We start from the raw sequence: 20828 nt of genomic DNA on the forward strand, positions 1-20828 counted from the left end.
GGCTGGTCTCGAACTCACAGAGATTCACCTCTGCCTCCCAAATGAAATACTTCTTTTTTTAAGAAGAAGAAGAAGAAGAAGAAGAAGAAGAAGAAGAAGAAGAAGAAGAAGAAGAAGAAGAAGAAGAAAATATGATTTGTTGTTCTGTTGCACAGGAAAGTTGACTATAAAAAACACAACATAATTTAGTATATCTTTATGAAAAAGCTAGAAGGATCCTGATTTTTTTCTTAATCACAAAGAAATGAGAACTGACTTGGGGTGGTGCACTGGGAGGCATTCAGGCAGATGTCTGAGTTCCAGGCCAGCCTGGTCTACAGAGTGAGTTTCAGGACAGCAGGGCTGCAAGGAGAAACTTTGCCTCAAAACAAACAAACAAAAACAAAACCTGAAAACCAGCAAATGGGCTGGAAAGTTGGCTGAGCAATTAAGAGCACCTCCTGCTCTTCCAGAGGATCCTGGTTCAATCCTGGACACCCCCATAGCAGCTGGCAACTGGCTTCACCTCCAGTTCCAGGGGACCTGTCTGTCATGCTCACACAAACATAAATGCAGGCATAGAACCAGTGCACAAATAAAAATAAATGAATTATATAAAAAAAACAAACAAAAAGAAAATAAATGAGAACTGTTGGTGATACACATACATAGCAGCGACACTGGAGAAGCAAAGATAGGACCACTATGTGTTTGAGGACAGCCTCATCTGTAGAGTTGTGAGTCTAGGCCAGACAGAGTTGCACCATGAGTCCTTGTCTCAAATAAGAAAAAGAAAATGGTTAAGGATCTAGAAATGATATGATTTGGATATTCTGCAATGTACAATGTATGGAAATACTGTCCCATAAATCTGTGCAATTTTTAGGTATCAATCTTTTTTTTTCTTTTAAAGAAGTGTGTCTTCTTTCTTCTTTTCTCACTCTCCCCTCCCCCAAATTTCCTTTTTATTTATTTAGACAAGATTTCCCTGTGTGGTCCAGGCTAACCGTAACCTGGAGGTCCTTCTGTCTCAGTCTCTCTCCTGTGTTGGAATTGCAGGTATGTGGAGTCTGAACATTGTTTTCTTGCTTACTCTTCCTGACCCTCCCCCCCTTTTTTTTTTTTTGTTGAGAATTTCAAGGCTGGCTTTCTGTGTGTAGTCCTGGAACTCATTTTTTTTTTTTTTTTTTTAAGATCTGGCTGGATCTATTTAGAGATTGGCCTGCCTCTGCATCCCCAGTGCTGGGACTCTACCAATGCTCAGCAAGATAAAGTGTTTTTATTTTTATTATTTTTTTAATCACAGTATTTTGTTGTTTTGAGACAGGACCTCAGTACTGCAGGCTGACCGCTCACCAAGTTTAAAGCGGATCTGGAACTTCTTCTAATCCTCCTGGCTCCACATCTCAAGTGCACCACTTTACCCAGCTCATAGTTTTCTTTAGCAAGTAAAAACACAGGAAAGAGTTAAATCCTAATCTCCCTAAAGGAAGAATAAAGTACGCTCATGTGACATAGAACACCGCGAGGGAAAAGGCTATCGTATCATAGAGATGCTATAAAAGAACTTTTAAACATGCTTGGACTTTTCCCTGAAGAGTATCCAAATTCTAATTAGGCTTATCTGGGAGAAACTGCATGCCAAATGAGCCTTGCCTTTGAGATGACAGTTTCCAATTGGAGGAAAATCCACTACATTGCCCTACCACATTTGGCCACTAGATGTCACAACTGACTCAGTTGGGGAAATCATAGACAAGCCGGCTGATTGGTCGCCTAGAATGCCGGGCCGCTCTATCCCAGCGCAGCGTTCCTGCTTCCGCCATCACCGGTGAGGGGTTGGGGCGGGGGTTGAGTGGGTGGCGCAATAGGTCTCGCGATTATTACTCCTTGCTCTCGCTCTATTTTATTTATCTTTTTGCCTAGCGACTGACAACCGGCTAGGCAACAGGTTTGCTACACTTAGGGATCCCTGAAGTGGCCGGGCCTGAGCGTGAGACCCCAGTCCTAGGCTGGGGTTATTTCCAAATAGAGGAAACGGATCCAGAGGGGCTACAGGTAATTAATTGGTGCTCACACCAGGAGACCTCTCCCCTCCCCATCGCCGTTCTTCACTCTCCGCGCCCAACCAACTACCCTGTATCCTTAGCTCTCCAAGAAACCAATGGGATCCTGTCTTCAAAACGTGTGCAAGTAGTAGATATGATGCTTTGGGGCCGAGACTGGAGTCGGCCTTCCCTCAGGAACATCTTTCCTTTCTCTGCCCAGAGGTCACTCACAGGCTAAATGAACTCAGTCTAGACTCTAGAACCTTTATAGTCCTGTCCCGTCCGGTCCCTGTAACCCTCCTCACCCCGCCAGAAGCCTCAACAGCTGTGCGGAAACTGACAAACTCTGAGACAATCGCAGTCTACTCCCCTTGAGTGCATCTTTACGTGTAGCTTTTGGTTTGCTGCTGGAACAGGTTGGATGTTGTTTTCCTCTGCAGTTCTCTCGGCTCAGCCAGTGCTATCTAAATAAGGGTTGAATCTAGTTATCTGCTTGCTCTGGGGTCAGGAAACTTTCCTTTGGAGAAAATTGGGCTGGGGGTGAATGCATCGCTACGCGGAGTCCTGAATGTATATAGCCCATGGTAGGAGTAACCTATCTCCTTTTGTTTAGACAAAAATTGTTGAGAACCAGACTTATGATGAGCGTCTAGAGATTAACGACTCAGAAGAGGTTGCCAGTATTAGCACTCCAACCCCAGGACATCAAGGTAAGAGAAGAAAAGAGATAAGAAGGGAGGTGGTTTTCAAAACACTAGCCCGGATTGGGTTCATGTTTGTATACAGTAGGCTCTTAGGTTGTATCAGCAAGAGTTAGCAATGTGAGTCAAGCACTTGACTTTGTTTTCTCACTCGTTGAGGGAGAAATCAGTGCATCAGATTACAGAATCTTTGAGTGCAAGCTCATCCCCTATCATTGTTTGCTTCATGTTACTGCTCTGTATAGATTCTGCCACAGATTCGCTGTGTTTTAATTATTTTTTAAAAAAATTTTGTGTGTATGAGTAGGTTTTTTGTTTTTTGTTCGTTTGTTTGTTTCTGTTTTTTTGTTTTTATGTTTATTTCAAAATAGGGTTTTAGTCAGTGGAGCCTAGGCAAACCTGGAGTTCACTATGTAGCTCAGTTTGGCCCTGAATTTGAGGTACCCTTCTTGCTTTAGTCTCCCAAGTACTATAAGCTGCCATGCCCAGTGACTTGAACAAATTTATGCTCTTGCCAACTGTGAACTTATTTTCATCTAGGTAATTTAATAAGTCAAAAAAATGTTCATTTGCATGTATTTGACTTAGAATTCATCTAACATGTTTTCATGTTGGTTAGTCTTACATCTAATTATATTTTTGATCTTGGGATATGCTATTATTTTTACAGATTCTCTTACTGCCCTTATGCCCTGATTCAAATTCAGATTTACAACTAGCTGCTATTTGCCAGGCTCTAGGTCACTCTTTTCCAGGTAGGCTTTTCACTTGATCCTGAAACTGATCCTATTTAGAGAATACTGATACTCAGAGAGGGTAAGTCACTTCATGCAAATGATCCTTCTGTTAGCCCAGAACTCTTATGCATTACTCATCACATACCTCACTTTACCCCTTGGACAGTTCAGTTTCTAGTCATAATTTCAGGTAATAAGTTAATATAGCATCTAACTAAATACATAAGCAAAGGGATATTTATAACAGTGTCTTGAGTTGACAGAACTATGATATGACTAGAATTTTATTTTTGAGACAGGATCTCACCATGTAGCTAGCCCTGGCTGGCCTGGAACTCACTATGTAGATCAGGCAGGCCTTGGGCTTACAGATCCACCTGTCACTCTCTCACTGGTCCTAGGGCTAAAACATGCCATCATACCCAGCTTGTTTTTTATTTGTGAGTGTGTGCACATAGACACATCATGTGCGCTCACATGTGTAGGCTAGAGGACAACTTTCAAAAGTCATTTTGTTTTTTTTTTTTTTTTTCTTTTCACTGATTTTTGGGAATGGGACTCAGGTCTTAAGGTTAAAGGACAATGGGATTTTCCCCCCCACCTGAGTTATCTAATTGGCTCCCTTCATGTTTCTATAAACTTTGTATATAAAATATTATAAATTTAGTCTGCATGGTGGCCCATGTCTTTTTTTGTTTGTTTGTTTTTTGTTTTTCCAGACAGGGTTTCTCTGTGGCTTTGGAGCCTGTCTTGGAACTAGTTCTTGTAGACCAGGCTGGTCTTGAACTCACAGAGATCCACCTGCCCTGCTTCCCATGTCCTGGGATCAAAGGCATGTACCAGCAAAACCTGGCTGGTGGCTCATGTCTTTTATCGTAATACTTGGGATGCAGAGGTGGGTGGGTCTCTGAGTTTAAGGACAGCCTGGTCTACAAAGTGAGTTCCAGAAAAAGAACTACACAGAGAAACCCTGTCTTAAAAAAAAAAAAAAAAAAAAGGAATAGAGAAAAAGAAAAGTGAATAAATAAAATGAAAATTTTTTAAAAATTGTAAACTTAATTTTGTTTTTTGTTTTGCAATCACATAAACATTAATTAATGAAATTCTTTTCTTGTAAGGCCTTCCTCTTTCTGCCAGTCTTCCTAACAAGACCATGGCGGATAACAGCAGCGATGAGTACGAAGAGGAAAACAACAAGGTGCGGTATGGCCCACGGCTTCTGTAGGGATTTGGGCTCTGGGTGGTTGGTGTAACATTTCCTGAGCATTCTCCTCTAGTGGCTTCACATTTACTTTTGAGCCCATCCCCACATAGACTATCATTACAGCTGCCTTTTTAAAAAGACCTGTTCATTGATGTTTTGCCTTCGTGTATGTCTGTGTGATGGTGTCAGAAACACTAGAACTGGGGTAACAGACAAGTGTGAACCACCATGTGGGTGCTGGGAATTGAACCCAGATCCTCTGGAAGAGCAGTCAGTGCTCTTAACACCTGAGCCATCTTTCCAGTCCCTACAGCTGGCTTTTAGTGAGGAGTTTCATCTAAAATGGGACAGTATTTCAGTCTATATAGATTATAAAATTCAACTAGGATATTTGCTTTTAAAAATACAGATTCCAGCCAGGTGGTAGTGGTACACACCTTTAATCCCTGCACTGGGAGGCTGAGGCAGGCAGATCTCTGTGAGTTTGAGACCAGCCTGGTCTACAGAGTGTTCTAGGATACCCAGGCTACTCAGAGAAACCTTGTCTCAAACAACAAACTCCACATTTTTATTGTCCTTTAAACAGGGGCATTGGTGACTGGAGATTGGCACTTGCCTAGCAGATCTAAAGCCCTGGCTTTAATCCCCTGCACCATAAAACAAACAAATGGGCTGGAGAGATGGCTCAGTAGTTAAGAGCAATGTCGCTTTTCCAGAGGACACAGCGTCTGCATGGCTGCTCACAGCTGTCTGTAATTCCATTTCCAGGAGAATGCAACAACCTCTTCTGGCCTCCATGGGCACCAAACTCTCATGTTGTACACAAACATACATGTAAGCAAAATACCTATACACATAAAATAGAATTAAAAAGGAAAAAAAAAAAAAACTTTGGGAATATTTATGTAATGCAAGAACCTGAAGTGATACAGACCGACTACGTTAAAACATTAGGGAGTGGGTTTTTAAGGTCCCACTCTATGGCTAGTACATTGTTTTATCATCTTATACACAAGAGTCTCCCAGGTGTTTGTGGTCTAGAGAGCCATCTGACATTGTGTCAGGAAGTTCTCAAAACATGATTCTGAAGAAGTAACCAGAAAAGTGAACCCTTTTCCTAGGTTGTTCTCTACAGTTGGTGGAGCCACACTATATTCTTTTAGGCTTCGTGCAGTGGATGGTAGTCAAGGCTGGTTTATCTTTCCAATTAGTATCCATCTGTAATTAGACGAAGCCATCTATTTTTGAACAATTTCTAAAATGACAGTCAATTTTTTGTTTTTTGTTGTCATTGTTCAGAGTTTCTCTGTGTAGCCCTTGCTGTCCTGGAACACACCTTGTAAATCAGGCTGGCCTCGAACTCAGAGAGATCTGCTTGCCTCTGCCTCCCAAGTGCTGGAACTAAAGGTGTGTGCTACCACTTGAGACAGGTCTTTATAAAATCCTGACTGTCCTGGAACTCGATATGTGGACCAGGCAGGCCTGGAACTTAGAGAGGTCCATTCCATCTTCCCTTGCCTCCTGAGTGCTAGGATTAAAGGCTTGCACCTCCATGCCAGTCTGATAGTCAATATTCTTAAAAGTTGCCTTTTGCCAAAACTGCCTTCTGAGCTGACAGTACCATTCACTAGGTACTGATGACCTGAGTTTGATCTTCTGAACCCACATGGTAGAAGAAGAGTTGCAGCAGGTTGTTCTCTGACTTCTATACATACACAGTGACATGTGCACACCCTCCCATAAATAAATAAAATGTAAGGATAAGTTCTTAGCAATTATGCCAATATATTGATAAAGTATACTGAGTACATCCTAAATTGTTTTATTTATTAGAAATATTATAGATATAAAAGTATAAGTCTCTCTCTTTTTATATATATATGTGTGTATATATATATATATATATATATATATAATTTATTTTATTTATTTATTGTTTGGTTTTTTGACACAGGGTTTCTTTGTGTTTCCCTGATTATCCTGGAACTAACTCTATATAGACCAGGCTCAAAGAGATCCACCTGCCTCTGCCTCTGCCTCCTGAGGGGGTGGCATTTTGAGACAAAGGTCTCTTGTCATTAAGGCTGTCTTTGAATGCATAATCTTCCTTCTTCTATCTCTAACTCCAATTTATGTGGCAATGGGAATTGAACAGAGGGCTTCATACATGCTAGCCCTCAGGAACAGCTCTTTCATGTACATTTTATATTTTGAGAAAACATTTTATGTAACTCAGGCTGGCCCTAAACTGGTTATATAGTCAAGGATGACTTTGAACGTCTGATCTTTTTGTTCCCTTCCCAAGTGCTGGGTGTATAGACCTGTCTAGTTTATGTGGTATAGGGGATTGAACCAAGAGCTTCCTACATGCTAACAGACACTCTACCAATTGAGTCTCATCTATAATTTTAAAACTACTTTTACTATTTGTTTATTCATTTTTATTTTATCCATATAGGTGTTTTACCTGCATGTATTTTTTTTTTTTTTTTTTTTTTTTTTTTGAGGCAGGGTTTCATTGTGTAGCCTTGGCTGTCCTGGAGCTAGCTCTATAGATTAGGGCCATGAACTCACAGAGATCTTCTCTGCCTCCCAAGTGCTGGATTAAATTAAATTAAATGCCCACCAGCCTGCATATATTTCTGTGTACCATGTGTGTACCTTGTGCCCATGGAGGCTAGACCAGGGCATTGCATCCCCTGAAACTGGTATAGATGATTGTGAGCTGCCATGTGGGTGCTGGGAATTGAAGCCATGTCTTTAACAATACTCTCCAGACCCCAAAAACTACTTTTAAAGGAGGCCAATTGACCACCTGTCCGGGAAGGCACGTTACAGGCTACAGGCCACAGAGACAAAGATAAGGAGCCTGTCCCAACTCTCTCTGCAAGTGCAGACACCACCAGACCCTATCTTGTGGACTTAAGAGAGTAGGATGGAGCCAGAAATTGAAAATGTAGGCTGTTGCCAGACAGTGGTAGTGCACGCCTTTGATCCCAGTGCACAGGAGGCAGAGGCAGGTGGATCTCTGTGAGTTCAAGGCCAGCCTGATCTACAGAGTGAGTTCCAGGACAGCCAGCCAGGACTACAGTATGAAACCCTGTGTTGAAAAAACAAGACAAAAAACCCTAGCAACAAGGACAAAAAACAAAACAAAACAAAAAACTTAGGGTATAATGCCAAGACCACAGGAGCCCCTCATCCTGAACTGAAATGTGTATAGTTAGTGCACTTAAGTCACAGGGGAGGGGTACTGCAGACAAACCAGACACTCTGTAAAGGAGGTATCACTGCTCTCCAGAGCTGCACGTATGAACCCAGGCTCAGGGTTGAGTATCTATTTTATTCTTGTGATAGCTTCCAGCCCTTACTGTGAGCATTCTTACAAATTAAATGCTGGGTTTCTCTGTGAGTACCATGAACCTGTAAAGTTTGTCTTCCCTGCTTCATCTTTTCCTACTCCCCAAATAATCTCAAGTTGTTACCCTTTCCAGTGTATATTCTTTTTTTAGTTATGTTTGTGTATCTGCATATGTGAGTACAGGTGCCCATGGAGGCCAGAAGAGATCATATCCCCTTGAACTGGCATTATAGGAGGGAGGTTGTGAGCTGCCTTTTGTAAGTGTTGGGAACTAAATTCTGGTCCTCTGCAAGTGTGGTGTATGCGCTTAGCCACTGAGCTTTCTCTTCCACTGTCTATGATTTATTTTATCCTTAATTATGCATAAATGTGTGTGGGTCCGGCATGTGGGGGAGGGGAGTGTGGGTATGTGAATATGAGTGCAGGTGCCCTCAACATCCAGAAGGATCCCCGGAATTTGGAATCCAGGCAGTTGTGAACCACCTGACATGGCTTCTGGGAATGGAATTTGGATACTCTTTCACTGCTGAGCCATCTCTCCAGCCCCACCACCTTTTCCTAAATTTAAGGAGTGCAGCTTCTGGGTAAAGTTTATGCAAAACTTCTGAGAGCAAGTAATAGGTTCCTAACTATAAGCTGAGTAGAATTGTGCTCTGTTTATAGTAGAGAACTATGGTTGAAGAAAGTGTGAGTCTGCTTAGCAGGGAAAGGTTCTCAGGCCCCTAGGGATGATGCCACCTTTGTAGTGACTAGGTGGCAGAGGTCTGGGCATTATGAGAACAGTGCAGAGCCAGGCATAGGAATTAAATTATTAAATTTCTCTTTATATAAATGTTTCTCCCTTGCCTGCCCTGCCCAGGAGAAGAAGAAGCCCTCACAGTTGACACCTCAGCGGGGCTTCAGTGAAAATGATGATGATGATGATGATGACTCATCTGAGACTGATTCTGATGACGATGATGATGATGAAGAGCATGGAGCGCCTCTGGAAGGGTAGGAAGGACCCTGTGCCAAGGATGGCAGTTAGTAGGACTTATTTGGGAATAGATTGCAGCATCTTTTGATAACCTATACTTTTTCAAATCTCAGGAGCCCAGCATTGTGAGTTTTCTTCCTGGCTCCACTGCCTCATCTGTGCCTGTGATGTCACTTAAACTATTGGTAATATTTGTGGGCTCAGCAAATATCACTGGGTTAACCTAAAGCATGGCCTCTGCCTTCCAGGAGCTCCCAGTTTGGGAAAGAAGTACAAAGCCAAAGCATTTCTGTCTAGTGGGGCAAACTACATGCACATAAGCACTTCCATTAGGCTGAGATCCTTCCTGGACTGGAGAGAAGAGCTTCAGGGGCCTTACATTGAAGCAGGGTTCTTGGGTGATGCTAAGTAAACAACAAAAACCATTTTACTCTATTGCGGTAAATAAGGATCAGGATAAACAAATAGGCCGAATAGATGTTTATTCAGGGAGAAATAACTTACAACCTAGACAGATGAACACCAGGAAATTCAACCCGATCCTCTCCTGTCCGAGTCATGCCAGCAAGAGAGCGCCTTCCTGGCCCCCTCCGACCTCCTTCCTTCGGTCACCTCCGCCCATCGCTCCACCCCCCAATGGGCGTGGTCAGTGCTACAGAAGGACTACCTCACTACAATTCCCCTTTTAGTCTAAAGAAAAGATTTAGGCTTAATACAAAACTATATACAAAACAGTGAATAACAAGTGTGCTCTAAGAAAAGGAAAATCGAGAACAAAATGACCTACATATCTAGTCCTAGGGTGAGGGCATAATGGAGTTTACAATAGAGTTGTCCTAAGCTGGAAAATGTAAGTCTAGTACCTAATATATCTAACTAGGAAGAGAGAATAATAGTTGTGATAGTTTAATCTTCAACCTCATCAAGACCTGAGAAGGAAAATAACAATACTAGAGTAGACAGGAAATGCGGATGGACAACTTCCAAACGGTGCAGCAAGGACAGAAACAGCAAGCCACCTGAACAGTCACCCTAGGTCTCACAGCGACGTTGGTACACCCAGATTTGGCTAAGGCCAAGAGAACTTGACAGACCACAACAACAGCAGGGAAATAGAATGGCTGTCTTACCCTGACTTGGCAAGGTCAAGCAGTCTTCTATATTTGTCTCCTGCAAGCACATAGGACTGCATGTCCAAATCAGTGGTCAAGGTGGGGGCAATTCTATGCCCAACAGGCCATTATCTGAGGCGAGATTGAACTCCAGCAGGAGCAACAACAGTGTCCAACATATTTTCGGGAAAGTGCAATGGGCGTGGTCAGTGCTACAGAAGGACTACCTCACTACATTACTCTGTTGCAGCCCCATTGTCACTGTCATGATTCACTCCTATAAGTTATAATCAACATGTATTCTGAATACCATCCATTTATACTGGGGATATAGCTCAATGGTCATGAGGCCCTAGGTTCAATCCCCAGAACTGCAAAGCAAACATATAAAATACAGTTACTAGCCAAGTGTAATGGCACATACCCAAAGTCTCAGCTACTTAGAAGACTGAGCCAAGAGGATCTCTTGAATCCAGGAGTTTAAAGCCAACCTGGAAACAGCAAGGCTTCATCTTAAACCTATTAAGTATAACAAAAATTAATTACATAGTTAATTATATAAAACTACCAGTGAACTAAATGATGAAATAACCAATCAAAATTTTGTCTACTTGTTGAAAGTGTTTGTTGCAGCCAAGTGTGGCGGCACACACCTTTATCCTAGCACTCAGGAGGCAGAGGCAGATGAATCTCTGAGTTCAAGGCTGGTGTGGTCTACATAGTGAATTCCAGGAGAGCCAGGGATATGTACAGAGACCCTGTCTCAAAAAACAAATAAACAAAGGAGAAAGTGTATTGTGGGGGGACAGACAGATGGCTCAGAAGTCAAGAGCACTTGTTACTCTTGCAGAGGACCCAGGTTCAGATCTCAGCACCCACATGGTGGCTCACAGCACCTGTGTCTCCAGTTCCAGGTGATCCAGTGCCCTCCTCTGATGCCCATACATAATGAATAAGCACTCATACACCGAAAAAAAGATTTTGAAGTATGCAATGACTATCTATGCTAGTAAAGGCAGAGTGGCTCAGACCTGTAAGACAGGCAGGAGGATTGATGCAAGTTTGAGGTCAGCCTGGTCTACATAGTGAGACCCTATCATTTGCAGAGCTTCTGCTGTGTAGCATTAAGCCTGCCAGTTTTCTGAGCTTTACCTGAGAAAGCATAGCTTTTCCTTTTCCTCCTTTCTGTGTCTCTGGTGTACTGGCTTGCTTTCTAGGTACTGGGCTTTCTCACTTGTTGTCTAAAGACACCCCCCTACCCCATCCCCCCTCACACACGCAATGCAACCTCTTTCTGACTTCCATTTTGAATATGTCTGCTTTTGGGGGCCCTAACTCATGACATCACCTTTTCTTTCCCTCTTCATTCCCTCCTGGCAGCTACCAGTATTCATAGCTAATGCCCTGTTGTTTTTCTCTCAAATCCTAATAAAATGGTCCTTAAGCAGCTTTAAGTAAGGTGTTGAGTTTTAAAGTGTATTCATGCTGTGTTGTTCTGTGTATGTGGGAAACACTGTCTCTGGAAGGAGGCTGCGCCAGAGACCAGAAAGACATGGAGAACTGTGGAAAGCCACAAGAGAAACAACTTACTATATGCATTTTAAGTTACTTCATTATGTGGCTCAGGCTGGCCTAGAATGTATAGTCCTCATACCTGAGTCTCTTGAATGCTGGGATTAAAGGGAAGAACCATCATTTGTTAAAGTTTTTTTATTATTTACATTTCTGGCCCTTGAGTGTTTTATTTTTATTACCATTATTATTATTGTTGTTGTTGTGTGAGAGTGTATGTGTATGTGTGTGTGTGTGAGAGAGAGAGAGGGAGAGAGAGAGGGTGTGTATATGGAATCTGGAGGACAGTTTAAGGGAGTTGGCTCCCCTTCTACCATATGGATTTCAGGGATTGAATTTAGATCTTCAGGCTTGGTCACAGTTTTTACCCTCTGAGACAAAATAAACTATACAAAAAAGTGGTTAAGAATGCTTCCTTTTCTTCCAGAAGACCTGAGTTTAGTTCCCAGCACCTGTGCCAGCTGGCTCAAAACCACCTGTTAACTCCATTTCCGGGGGCTCTAGTGCCCTCTCCTGGCCTTTGCAGTGTGCATGCATGTGTGTGAACATGCACTAAGTGTGTGTGTGTGTATTTATTTATTTTTTAATGTATAGACTCAGGGGGCTGAAACCAGAGTATTACAGTCCTGTGACCAGCATGAGCTAAATATACAACAAGGCCCTATCTCAAAAGCCCAAGGGTTGGGTCAGATAACTCAGAGGGTAAAGTTAACCTGCACAAAGTCTAAAGACTTGAGTTCATTCCTTGGGACCCATATGGTGAAAGGAGAGGAACAACTCCTTCCAGTTGTCTTTGACCTTTGTATACACATTATTTACTCGCACATCATATCCAGTTTTCACCTCCGTGTGCATTCACTAGCTTGTGCACCTGCACACACATGTGCATCATCACATTCATTCACCACACATGTGCGCACACACACACACATACTCAAAGATTTTTAAAAGGCACATTGTGGGGCTGGAGAGATGACTCAGCAGTTAAGAGCACTGGCTGCTCTTCCAGAGGACCTGAGTTCAATCTCCAGCAACCACATGGTGGCTCACAACCATTTATAATGGGATCTGATGCCCTTTTCTGGTGTGCAGACAGAGAACTCATACCTATAAACAAACAAACAAACAAATAAATAAATAAAATTAATAATGAAATAAAAAAGAAAAGTCACGTGTGTTTTCTGAAGCTTTTTCCTTTAGTTAGAGGTAATTGAGAGGTAATTATAATCAATGTCAAAGTTTCTTTGTAAGCCCACAAGGGAAGTAGGCAGAGGCAGAAGGTGGGTTCAAGGTCACATCTCTATGGTGCATATCATATGGGCTGCCACTGTGCTCCTTGAGGGCCACTTTGACCTGCCTGTGTCTCCTTCCCCAGGGCCTATGATCCTGCAGACTATGAGCATCTGCCAGTCTCAGCTGAGATCAAGGAGCTCTTTGAGTATATCAGCCGGTAAGTATGCAAGCATCTGTTGTACTCTACCATGCCTGCCTTGCCCAAGCCATTGCACTCTCTAGTTCAAAGCAACACTAAGCTCCTTCAATATTTTTTAGCCCAGTCAAAAGACATTTTCTGACTGCTTCCACTTTCCCTCAACTGTGTCTTGTAGGTACACACCTCAGCTGATCGATCTGGACCACAAACTGAAACCTTTCATTCCTGATTTTATCCCAGCTGTTGGGGATATTGATGCATTTTTAAAGGTACAGATGGTGCATCCTAAAAATGATTCTCCTGGGGTTTGCTCCAACTCCTTTATTCCAGTAGTTCTTCTAATCTCTCTGATGAGAATTGGCTGCCTTAATAGTCTTCATTGCATTGGATTTCTTAATCTTGTGCTCTCCTCAGATTCTATTCACTGGGTTATGTGATACAGTATTGTGTGTTTGTCTCCTAATTAACCATGAATTTAGCCCCATATTTATGCTCCATACATGTGGGTTCATTCTAGATAGTCTGGTATAATAGAAGGGTATGCTCTTTACTGTTCACAAACCACTGGAAATTCACTCCCATAAATAATAATTTCCAGCAGTTTATGGGAAACAGAAGCCATAGCTCTGCTGTGAATCCCTATTTTCTCTCAGTGCTGCTTACCTTTCTCTGAACCAGGTGCCGCGTCCGGATGGAAAGCCTGACCACCTTGGCCTCTTGGTGTTAGATGAACCATCTACAAAGCAGTCGGACCCTACTGTGCTGTCACTATGGTTAACAGAGAATTCCAAGCAGCACAACATCACGGTAAGCTGCTGGTGTAGAGCAGGGCTCAGCTGGGAAGCACAGGATTAGGCCAGAGGCTGCATAGTCCATTAATACTAAAAGGGGGTGTGGCTTCAGGCCAGCCTAGGTTTTTAGTAATGGCTTAATTGAGATAGTTTATATACCATAAAAGTCACACACACACTTTTTATTTGAAGATTATGAGTATGGCTTTTGCTTGCATGCATGTCTGTGCATTGCATGGATGCAGTGCCTCAGATACTTGGAGCTGCCATGTGGGTGCTGGGAATTGAACCCGGGTCCTCTATAAAAGCAGCCAGTGCTTTGAGCCTCTGAAGCTCAGCCTCAGGGGTCACCATTCTAAATTAGACAATTCACTGACTTTCAGTACATTCCTGGAGTCATATGCTTGTCATTGCTAAACTTACAGAGTTTCATCAGAAAGAAGCCCTTCAACCATTCTCTTTGTAAACTCTAGTGACCACTTCATTCCTCTTTATGATTGAGTAATATTCTTCTTATGTATAAGCCACAATTCATTAGGCCCATCATTTGTTCCCACTTTTGTTAATTATGCAGCTAGAATATTCAAGTCTTTGTGTGGCATATGTATAATTTCTCTTGGATATATGTGGAGGAGGAGGATTGCATTGCCATTTTGAAGAAATGCCAAAATGTTTTCTGAACTAGTAGCAGTCCTACCAGCAACGAATGAGAATTGAAGTGTCTCCAAATCCTAACTTACACTTGTGATGGCCCTTGTACTTCCAGCCATCTGAGCAGATGTAGCTGTGGTCAACCCTCCCTTTTACTGTGCATCCTCCCCTTGGCTCCACCAGTTGTTGTTTTTGTTGTTGTTTGTTTGTTTGTTTTCTTTTTGAGACAAAAATCTCAGGTAGCCCAGGCTAACCTCAAACTTCTGATCTTCTGCCTCTACTTCCCAAGTGCTGGGGTTGTAGTTGACAGGTGTACATCGCTATGCTCAGCTAACAGCACTATTTCTTCTCTTTGGCTTTTTGAGATAGGATCTGTCTATGTAGCTCTGGCTGCAGGATGGCCTCGAATTCATCGAAAATCCACCTACCTCTACCTCCCAAGTGCTGGGATTAGATGTATGTGCCATTAGGCCCAGAAAATAGCTCTTTTCTAATTAATTTTTAAATTACTGTCCTAATATGCTTTCTATTGGTGTGATAAACATTATGACCAAAAACAACTTGGAAAGGAAAGGGTTAATCTGGCTCACCCACCCCATGTCACAGTCCATTCACTGAGAGGAGTAAAGGCAGGAACCTTAAGGCAGGAAGTGAAGAGAACCATGGAAGAGTGCTGCTTGCTGGCTTGTTCTTCCTGTCCTGTTCAGCCTTCCTTTCTTCCTTTCTTCATTTTTTCCTTTCTTCCTTCCTTCCTTCCTTTCTTCCTTCCTTCCTTCCTTCCTTTCTTTTTTTAAGATTTGTTACACATCACATACAGATGTCTATCTGCATGTATCCCTGCAAGACAGAAGAGGGCAGCAGATCTTAATACAAATGGTTGTGAGCCATCATGTGGTTGCTGGGAATTGAACTCAGGATCTCTGGAAGATCAGCTGGTGTTCTTAACCACTGAGCCATCTCTCTAGCCCAGCCTTCTTTCTTATACACCCAAGATCACTTGCTTAGGGGCACATCTCCCACATCAAATCATCAATGCCCCACAAACTTTCCCACAGGCCAGATTAATGGAGGCAATTCCTCACCTGCAGCTCCCTCTTCTCAGATGACTTCAGCTTGTGTCATGATGACATAAAACACCACTACATACACACAAACCCCAAATGACCAACACAGTTATTATATAAAATAATGGGTTTCATCACAATGTATCTATATCATTATTCTCCTTATTTTTCTAGCAACATATGAAAGTAAAGAGCCTGGAAGATGCAGAAAAGAATCCCAAAGCCATTGACACCTGGATCGAGAGCATCTCTGAATTACACCGCTCTAAGCCCCCTGCTACTGTGCACTACACCAGGTAATGAGAAGTTGCTAGGTACTCTTCCTGCATGACCGTACATGGCAGAGATATGACTTCACCACTAATTTATAGTGACCCTTTGCTCCTGAGGAAAGGCTAAAACCAGAGGGTAAATTGGATCAACCTGAGGTTCTTAGAAAATGTACAGTTACACTGTGCTTCATTTGATCTGGAAATAGGGAAGTTGGCAGATGCTGGCACAGACTGCGGATGCAAAGATGAGAGTTCTCTGCATCGCTAATTAGCTGGTTACTCCAAACCTGCACCCTGGTAAATTTGGTTCTCCTGACACCCTGTTGTGCCCAGTTGTGGACCTGGTTTAGAGATAGCTGATGTCATTGGTCAATGCTTCCTCTTTATATTGACTTCTGTACTTTTAGGCCCATGCCTGACATTGACACACTGATGCAGGAGTGGTCCCCAGAGTTTGAAGAGCTCCTGGGAAAGGTGAGTGGGAAGGAGTAGGAGTAAGTGTGGTATCCTTCCAGGGCCCAGTGTTTTCTCTTTTCTGTGTTATCACTCTGGCTTCTAAATGGAACTGGAACCCATGATAGAAATATATACATACTCTAAAGCTTGATCATTTTGCCAGCTGAACACACTTATGTAACCAACACATTAGATTAGTAAATGGTATACTGCTAGCCTTCCAAAAACTGGTTCTGCTTTGCTCTTCCTTTCCAAAGGGACCACTGTCCTGTTTTTGTATTTCCTTCAAATCTCAATTCTTCTCCCTTTCCACCTCTGCACTGGAGATTTAACTTAGGACCTCATGCATGGTAGGCAAGTGCTTTTACCACTGAGCTAGTCATATTATCAGCGCTCTAAACATACTTTCATACCCTCTGCTTCTCTACATGATGGGAGATTCATCCATGTTAATTGTATGCCTTGTTTATCCATTTTCATAAATGAATTGTATACTGTTCTTTAATTGATGGTGATGGCATTTGGATAGTTTCCAGTTCCCATGTATTGCAGTAATGCTGTTGGGACACTCTATCTATCAGTCAGGCACCTCTGATAAATATCCCCTACCTACATTATTACTTTAGGTGCCACTTTTCTCTAGAGGTGATATTTTTGTTACTCTAAGAAGCTGATGTTTCATTCATAATTGCTAAGATGTTTAAATCATATGAATCCATCCATTCATCTATTCATCCTTCCATCTATTTTCTGTCTGCTTGACTGTCTGTCTAACAGTTATCTTATTTCCTGGGGATTGAACTAAGTACTTTACCAAGTAAGCTACATTCTTTGCCCTGCACTCTAATTTTTGTAGCAAGAGAAAAAAAACTAGGAAACTGTTTGTTGTTGTTGTTGTTGCTGCTGTTTGTTTCAGAGGCTCTTACTGTGTATACTTGGCCTCTAACCCATAGTGCTCCTCTTACTTCAGCCTCCTGAGTGCTGGAATTACAGGAATAAACTACCACACCCAAGCAAAACCAACTTGAGTTTTAATTTTTTCACTAGCATACAAACTATCAGCTTTCATTATGGCTTGTTCATACATAATTACCTGTAGTTGAGCCTTTCCCCAAGTCCTCTCTCTTGTCATTCTGTCCTTCCAGTGAACTCCCTTCCACTTTCATGTCATGTGTATTCTGTGGCCCTTCCCACTTTCCCTTAAACTCTTATTTTTCCCTTTTCAAGGGCCTCTTTCTTTTTTCCTAGCCTCTTCTAACACTTACTCTCACATAAATACATATATACAAAAATTAAAAGTGAGAGGCTGAATATGAGAGATCATAAGTTATTTGTCTTTCCATTTTCCTGTAAATTTAATTTCTTATTTCTTTATGGCTAAATGAAATTCTATTGTGTATAGGTACAACATTTTCATTTTCCACCCACGTGTTGATGGACAGCTACACTGAATCCATCTCTTTGCTATTGTGAATAATAAAGCAGCAATAATCATGGATGAGTGTCTCTGTAGTAGGCATCCTTGGCCCAGGAGTGCGAGAGATGAACCATATATATGGACATTCTCTTTTTAGTGTTGAGACAGGGTTTCTCTGTATAGCCCTGGCTATCCCGGAACTCACTCTGTAGATCAGGGTGGACTCAAATTCAGATCCGTTTGAGTCTGCCTTCTGAGTGCTGGGTGTGTGCCACCACCACCTGGCTCTATTTTTAGTTTTTTGAGAAACCCTCATACTGATAGCTAAAGTGGCTACGCCAGTTTCCATTCTCGTCAGCAGTGAGTAAGGGTCATTATTCCCACATCATTGCCAGGGTTTGTTTTTGTTTTCTTGATGATAGCCACTGACTGGTGTGTGATAGAATCTAAGTAATTTTACTTTCAAGGAAATGAGTTTAGGTTCATTTTTGTATGGGGTAAGAAATAAGGATCTAATGTCACTATTTTACAAGTGGGTATCTGGTTCTGCTAGCACTAGTTACCGCATAGGGTTCTTTTCCAGTGTGCACTCTTACAGCTTTGTCAGAAATTAGGGGGGCATGGCTATGAGTTTTGTAGGTCCTCTTATGTCCCATTGTCTTGTCTTGTGGCACTACAGTGCTGTTTTCTTACTGTGGCTCTCTAGTATAGTTTGAGGTAAGGTAATGTGAGACCTCTAGCCGTGTTCTTTTGTTTAGGACTACTTTGGTCCATGGTCTTTGTTTCCATATGAAGGGTAGAAATATCTTCTCTGATTCTGTGAAGGACGTTACCAGAATTTTGATGGGGATTGCATTGAATCTGTAGAATATGTCCACTAGTGTAGCCATTTTCACAATATTAATTATAATTGTAGGGGGAATGTAAATATGCCATAATCTACATATATGTAGGTTAAAGTCTACTTCATGGAGTTGGTCTCTCCTTCCACCTCTGGGGATTGAACTCAAGCCATGAGGTTTGCAAGGCAAATGTTTTATCCACTGGTTGGATCCTCTGCAAGAGCAGTGTGTGTTCTTAATGGCTGAGCCTCTTCCTAGTCCTCCTTTTTTTTAGTATTTGTTTGTTTGTTTGTTTATTTTGAGACAGTCCATTGTGTAGCCTTGGCTGTCCTGGATCCTCTTGCCTTTGCCTCCCAAGTGCTGGGATTAAAGGCCTACACACTAATGTCCAGCTTCTTGTCCCTTTTGTTTGTTTGTTTGCTTTTGACATTCTCACAGTGTAGCCACAGATGGTCTGAAACTTACTATCTAGACCAGGCTGTCCTGGTCATAGTGATCTGCCCATGAGTTCTGTCTCTCGAGTGTTGTGCTTCAAGGCCCTTTTGAGCCTTTTAACTGTGGCCTGTCATATGTTGCTTCCAGGTGAGTCTGCCCACGGTTGAAATCGATTGCAGCCTGGCTGACTACATTGACATGATCTGTGGTAAGCTCTTCCTCATCCTTCCTAACTCTGTCTCTAGTAGCTGTGTTCTAGGCCATTGGCAGGGCTTGCTGATCTCTGCACAGTAGTGTCTTGACTGTTGGCAGCTCTCTATGGTGGTTTTTGGGCTGAATACTGAACCCCAAAGTAACATGTCCCACTTGGGAGGGGAGCGTATCCTAAACAGAAGTGCCCCCAGTTCCAGAGCATGTTTGCTTCTGTCCCTGTGAGCTCTTCTCTTTTACAGCTATTCTGGACATTCCTTTCTACAAGAGCCGCATTCAGTCCCTCCACTTGCTCTTTTCCCTCTACTCAGAATTCAAGAACTCCCAGGTGAGACAAGCAGCAGGATTACTAACACTGTCTGGGGCCCTTCTGTGACTGTGTTCTCATTTGGGGTCGCGGTGCCCTTCCCATGATTAAGTGAGCAGCAGAGGAGACTAGATGGGAGAAGTAAGAGAGGATGGGCTTTAGATGGAGCTTAGTGAGGAGCTACACACAGAAGCACAGGGCCCATGAATGTGGGCAGGAAGGAAATAGAAGAAGGGATTGTTTTGAAGATGGGTACGTTACTCTCTCTTTCAAAGATGAAACCAGTGTGTTAGCTTGGAAGTAGACTTAGGACATGTTTGGGGATATGTCTCACTATGGCCAACGCTGATCTCGAAATCATGATAATAGCCCAGGCTAGCTTTGAACTCACATTGATCCTCCTGCCTCAGCCTCCCAACTGCTGGGATTACAAGCCTGGACCATTTTTCTCAGTCTAGCATAAAGGGATTTTAAAGTGGTCATCCGGGTTGGAGAGATGATGGCTCAGAGGTTAAGGACACTGGCTGTTCTTCCAGAGGTCCTGTGTTCAATTCCTAGCAACCACATTGGCTCACAACCATCTATAATGAGATTTGGTGCCCTCTTCTGACATACAAGCATACATGCACGCAGAACACTATATATAATAAATAATTATTTAAAGTGGTCATCCTTGTTAGAATGTAGCAACTAGTATATTCCAAACTGTGTCTTCTCTTTCTGGCAGCATTTTAAAGCTCTCGCTGAAGGCAAGAAAGCATTCACTCCTCCGTCCAACTCTGCCTCCCAGGCTGGGGATGCAGAGACACTGACCTTCATCTGAGCCACCTCCTAGGGGTATGCTTCAACGTCAGATAAAGACATGGTCTTTGTTGGCAGCTTAACATCAGACTGCTCCACAGCCGGGTGCTGCTGCCTGTCTGCAAGAGCAGGACACACATTTGCCACTGGGTTCCTTCCACCTGCCGTGCATTGCCTTTCCCAAGGAAGGACGTGTCCCCACTGCTGTGGGCATTTGAGTTGGAAGAATGGATTTCAGAGAGCCACAGACACAGGTTGGGGTTGGAGCTTCCAAAACACTCTTTAGTTAACTGGAGTGATTTTACACTCAAAATGTTCCATCAGGTATGACAGAATTTATATTTGGTTTCCACCCATGGCTCCTGGCTCATTACTCCCTGTTGTGATTTCCAGAGTGACTGGGATAGGGCTGGGGGCCTCAAGTCAGGCTTGCCTCTGCCTTTTAGACTCATGTTCTTTC

At 42.6% G+C, this 20828-nt stretch overlaps 1 protein-coding gene across 5 annotated transcripts; it reads left to right on the plus strand.

The window, feature by feature from the left end:
- Nucleotides 1–1689: 1689 nt before the first annotated feature.
- Ift46 (intraflagellar transport 46) lies at nucleotides 1690–20724 on the plus strand. 5 transcript variants are annotated; one of them, XM_051197282.1, is made up of 13 exons: nucleotides 1690–1810; nucleotides 1906–2037; nucleotides 2641–2737; nucleotides 4584–4663; nucleotides 8890–9023; nucleotides 13066–13140; nucleotides 13298–13391; nucleotides 13801–13929; nucleotides 15803–15924; nucleotides 16308–16374; nucleotides 19198–19258; nucleotides 19503–19588; nucleotides 20295–20724. In XM_051197282.1, the coding sequence occupies exons 4-13, from the start codon at nucleotides 4619–4621 to the stop codon at nucleotides 20388–20390; spliced, it is 909 nt and encodes a 302-aa protein (XP_051053239.1). In that variant the 5' UTR covers nucleotides 1690–1810; nucleotides 1906–2037; nucleotides 2641–2737; nucleotides 4584–4618; the 3' UTR covers nucleotides 20391–20724. The 5 variants fall into 5 exon arrangements, with proteins under 5 accessions (XP_051053239.1, XP_051053240.1, XP_051053238.1 ...); XM_051197283.1 differs by lacking the exon at nucleotides 1690–1810 and adding an exon at nucleotides 3399–3483 and having other exon boundaries at nucleotides 1817–2037; XM_051197285.1 differs by lacking the exons at nucleotides 1690–1810; nucleotides 1906–2037 and adding exons at nucleotides 2340–2443; nucleotides 3399–3483.
- The last annotated feature ends 104 nt before the right edge of the window (nucleotides 20725–20828 follow it).

Source organism: Phodopus roborovskii, unplaced genomic scaffold (genome assembly GCF_943737965.1).
Source record: "Phodopus roborovskii unplaced genomic scaffold, PHOROB, whole genome shotgun sequence".
NCBI lineage: Eukaryota > Metazoa > Chordata > Mammalia > Rodentia > Cricetidae > Phodopus > Phodopus roborovskii.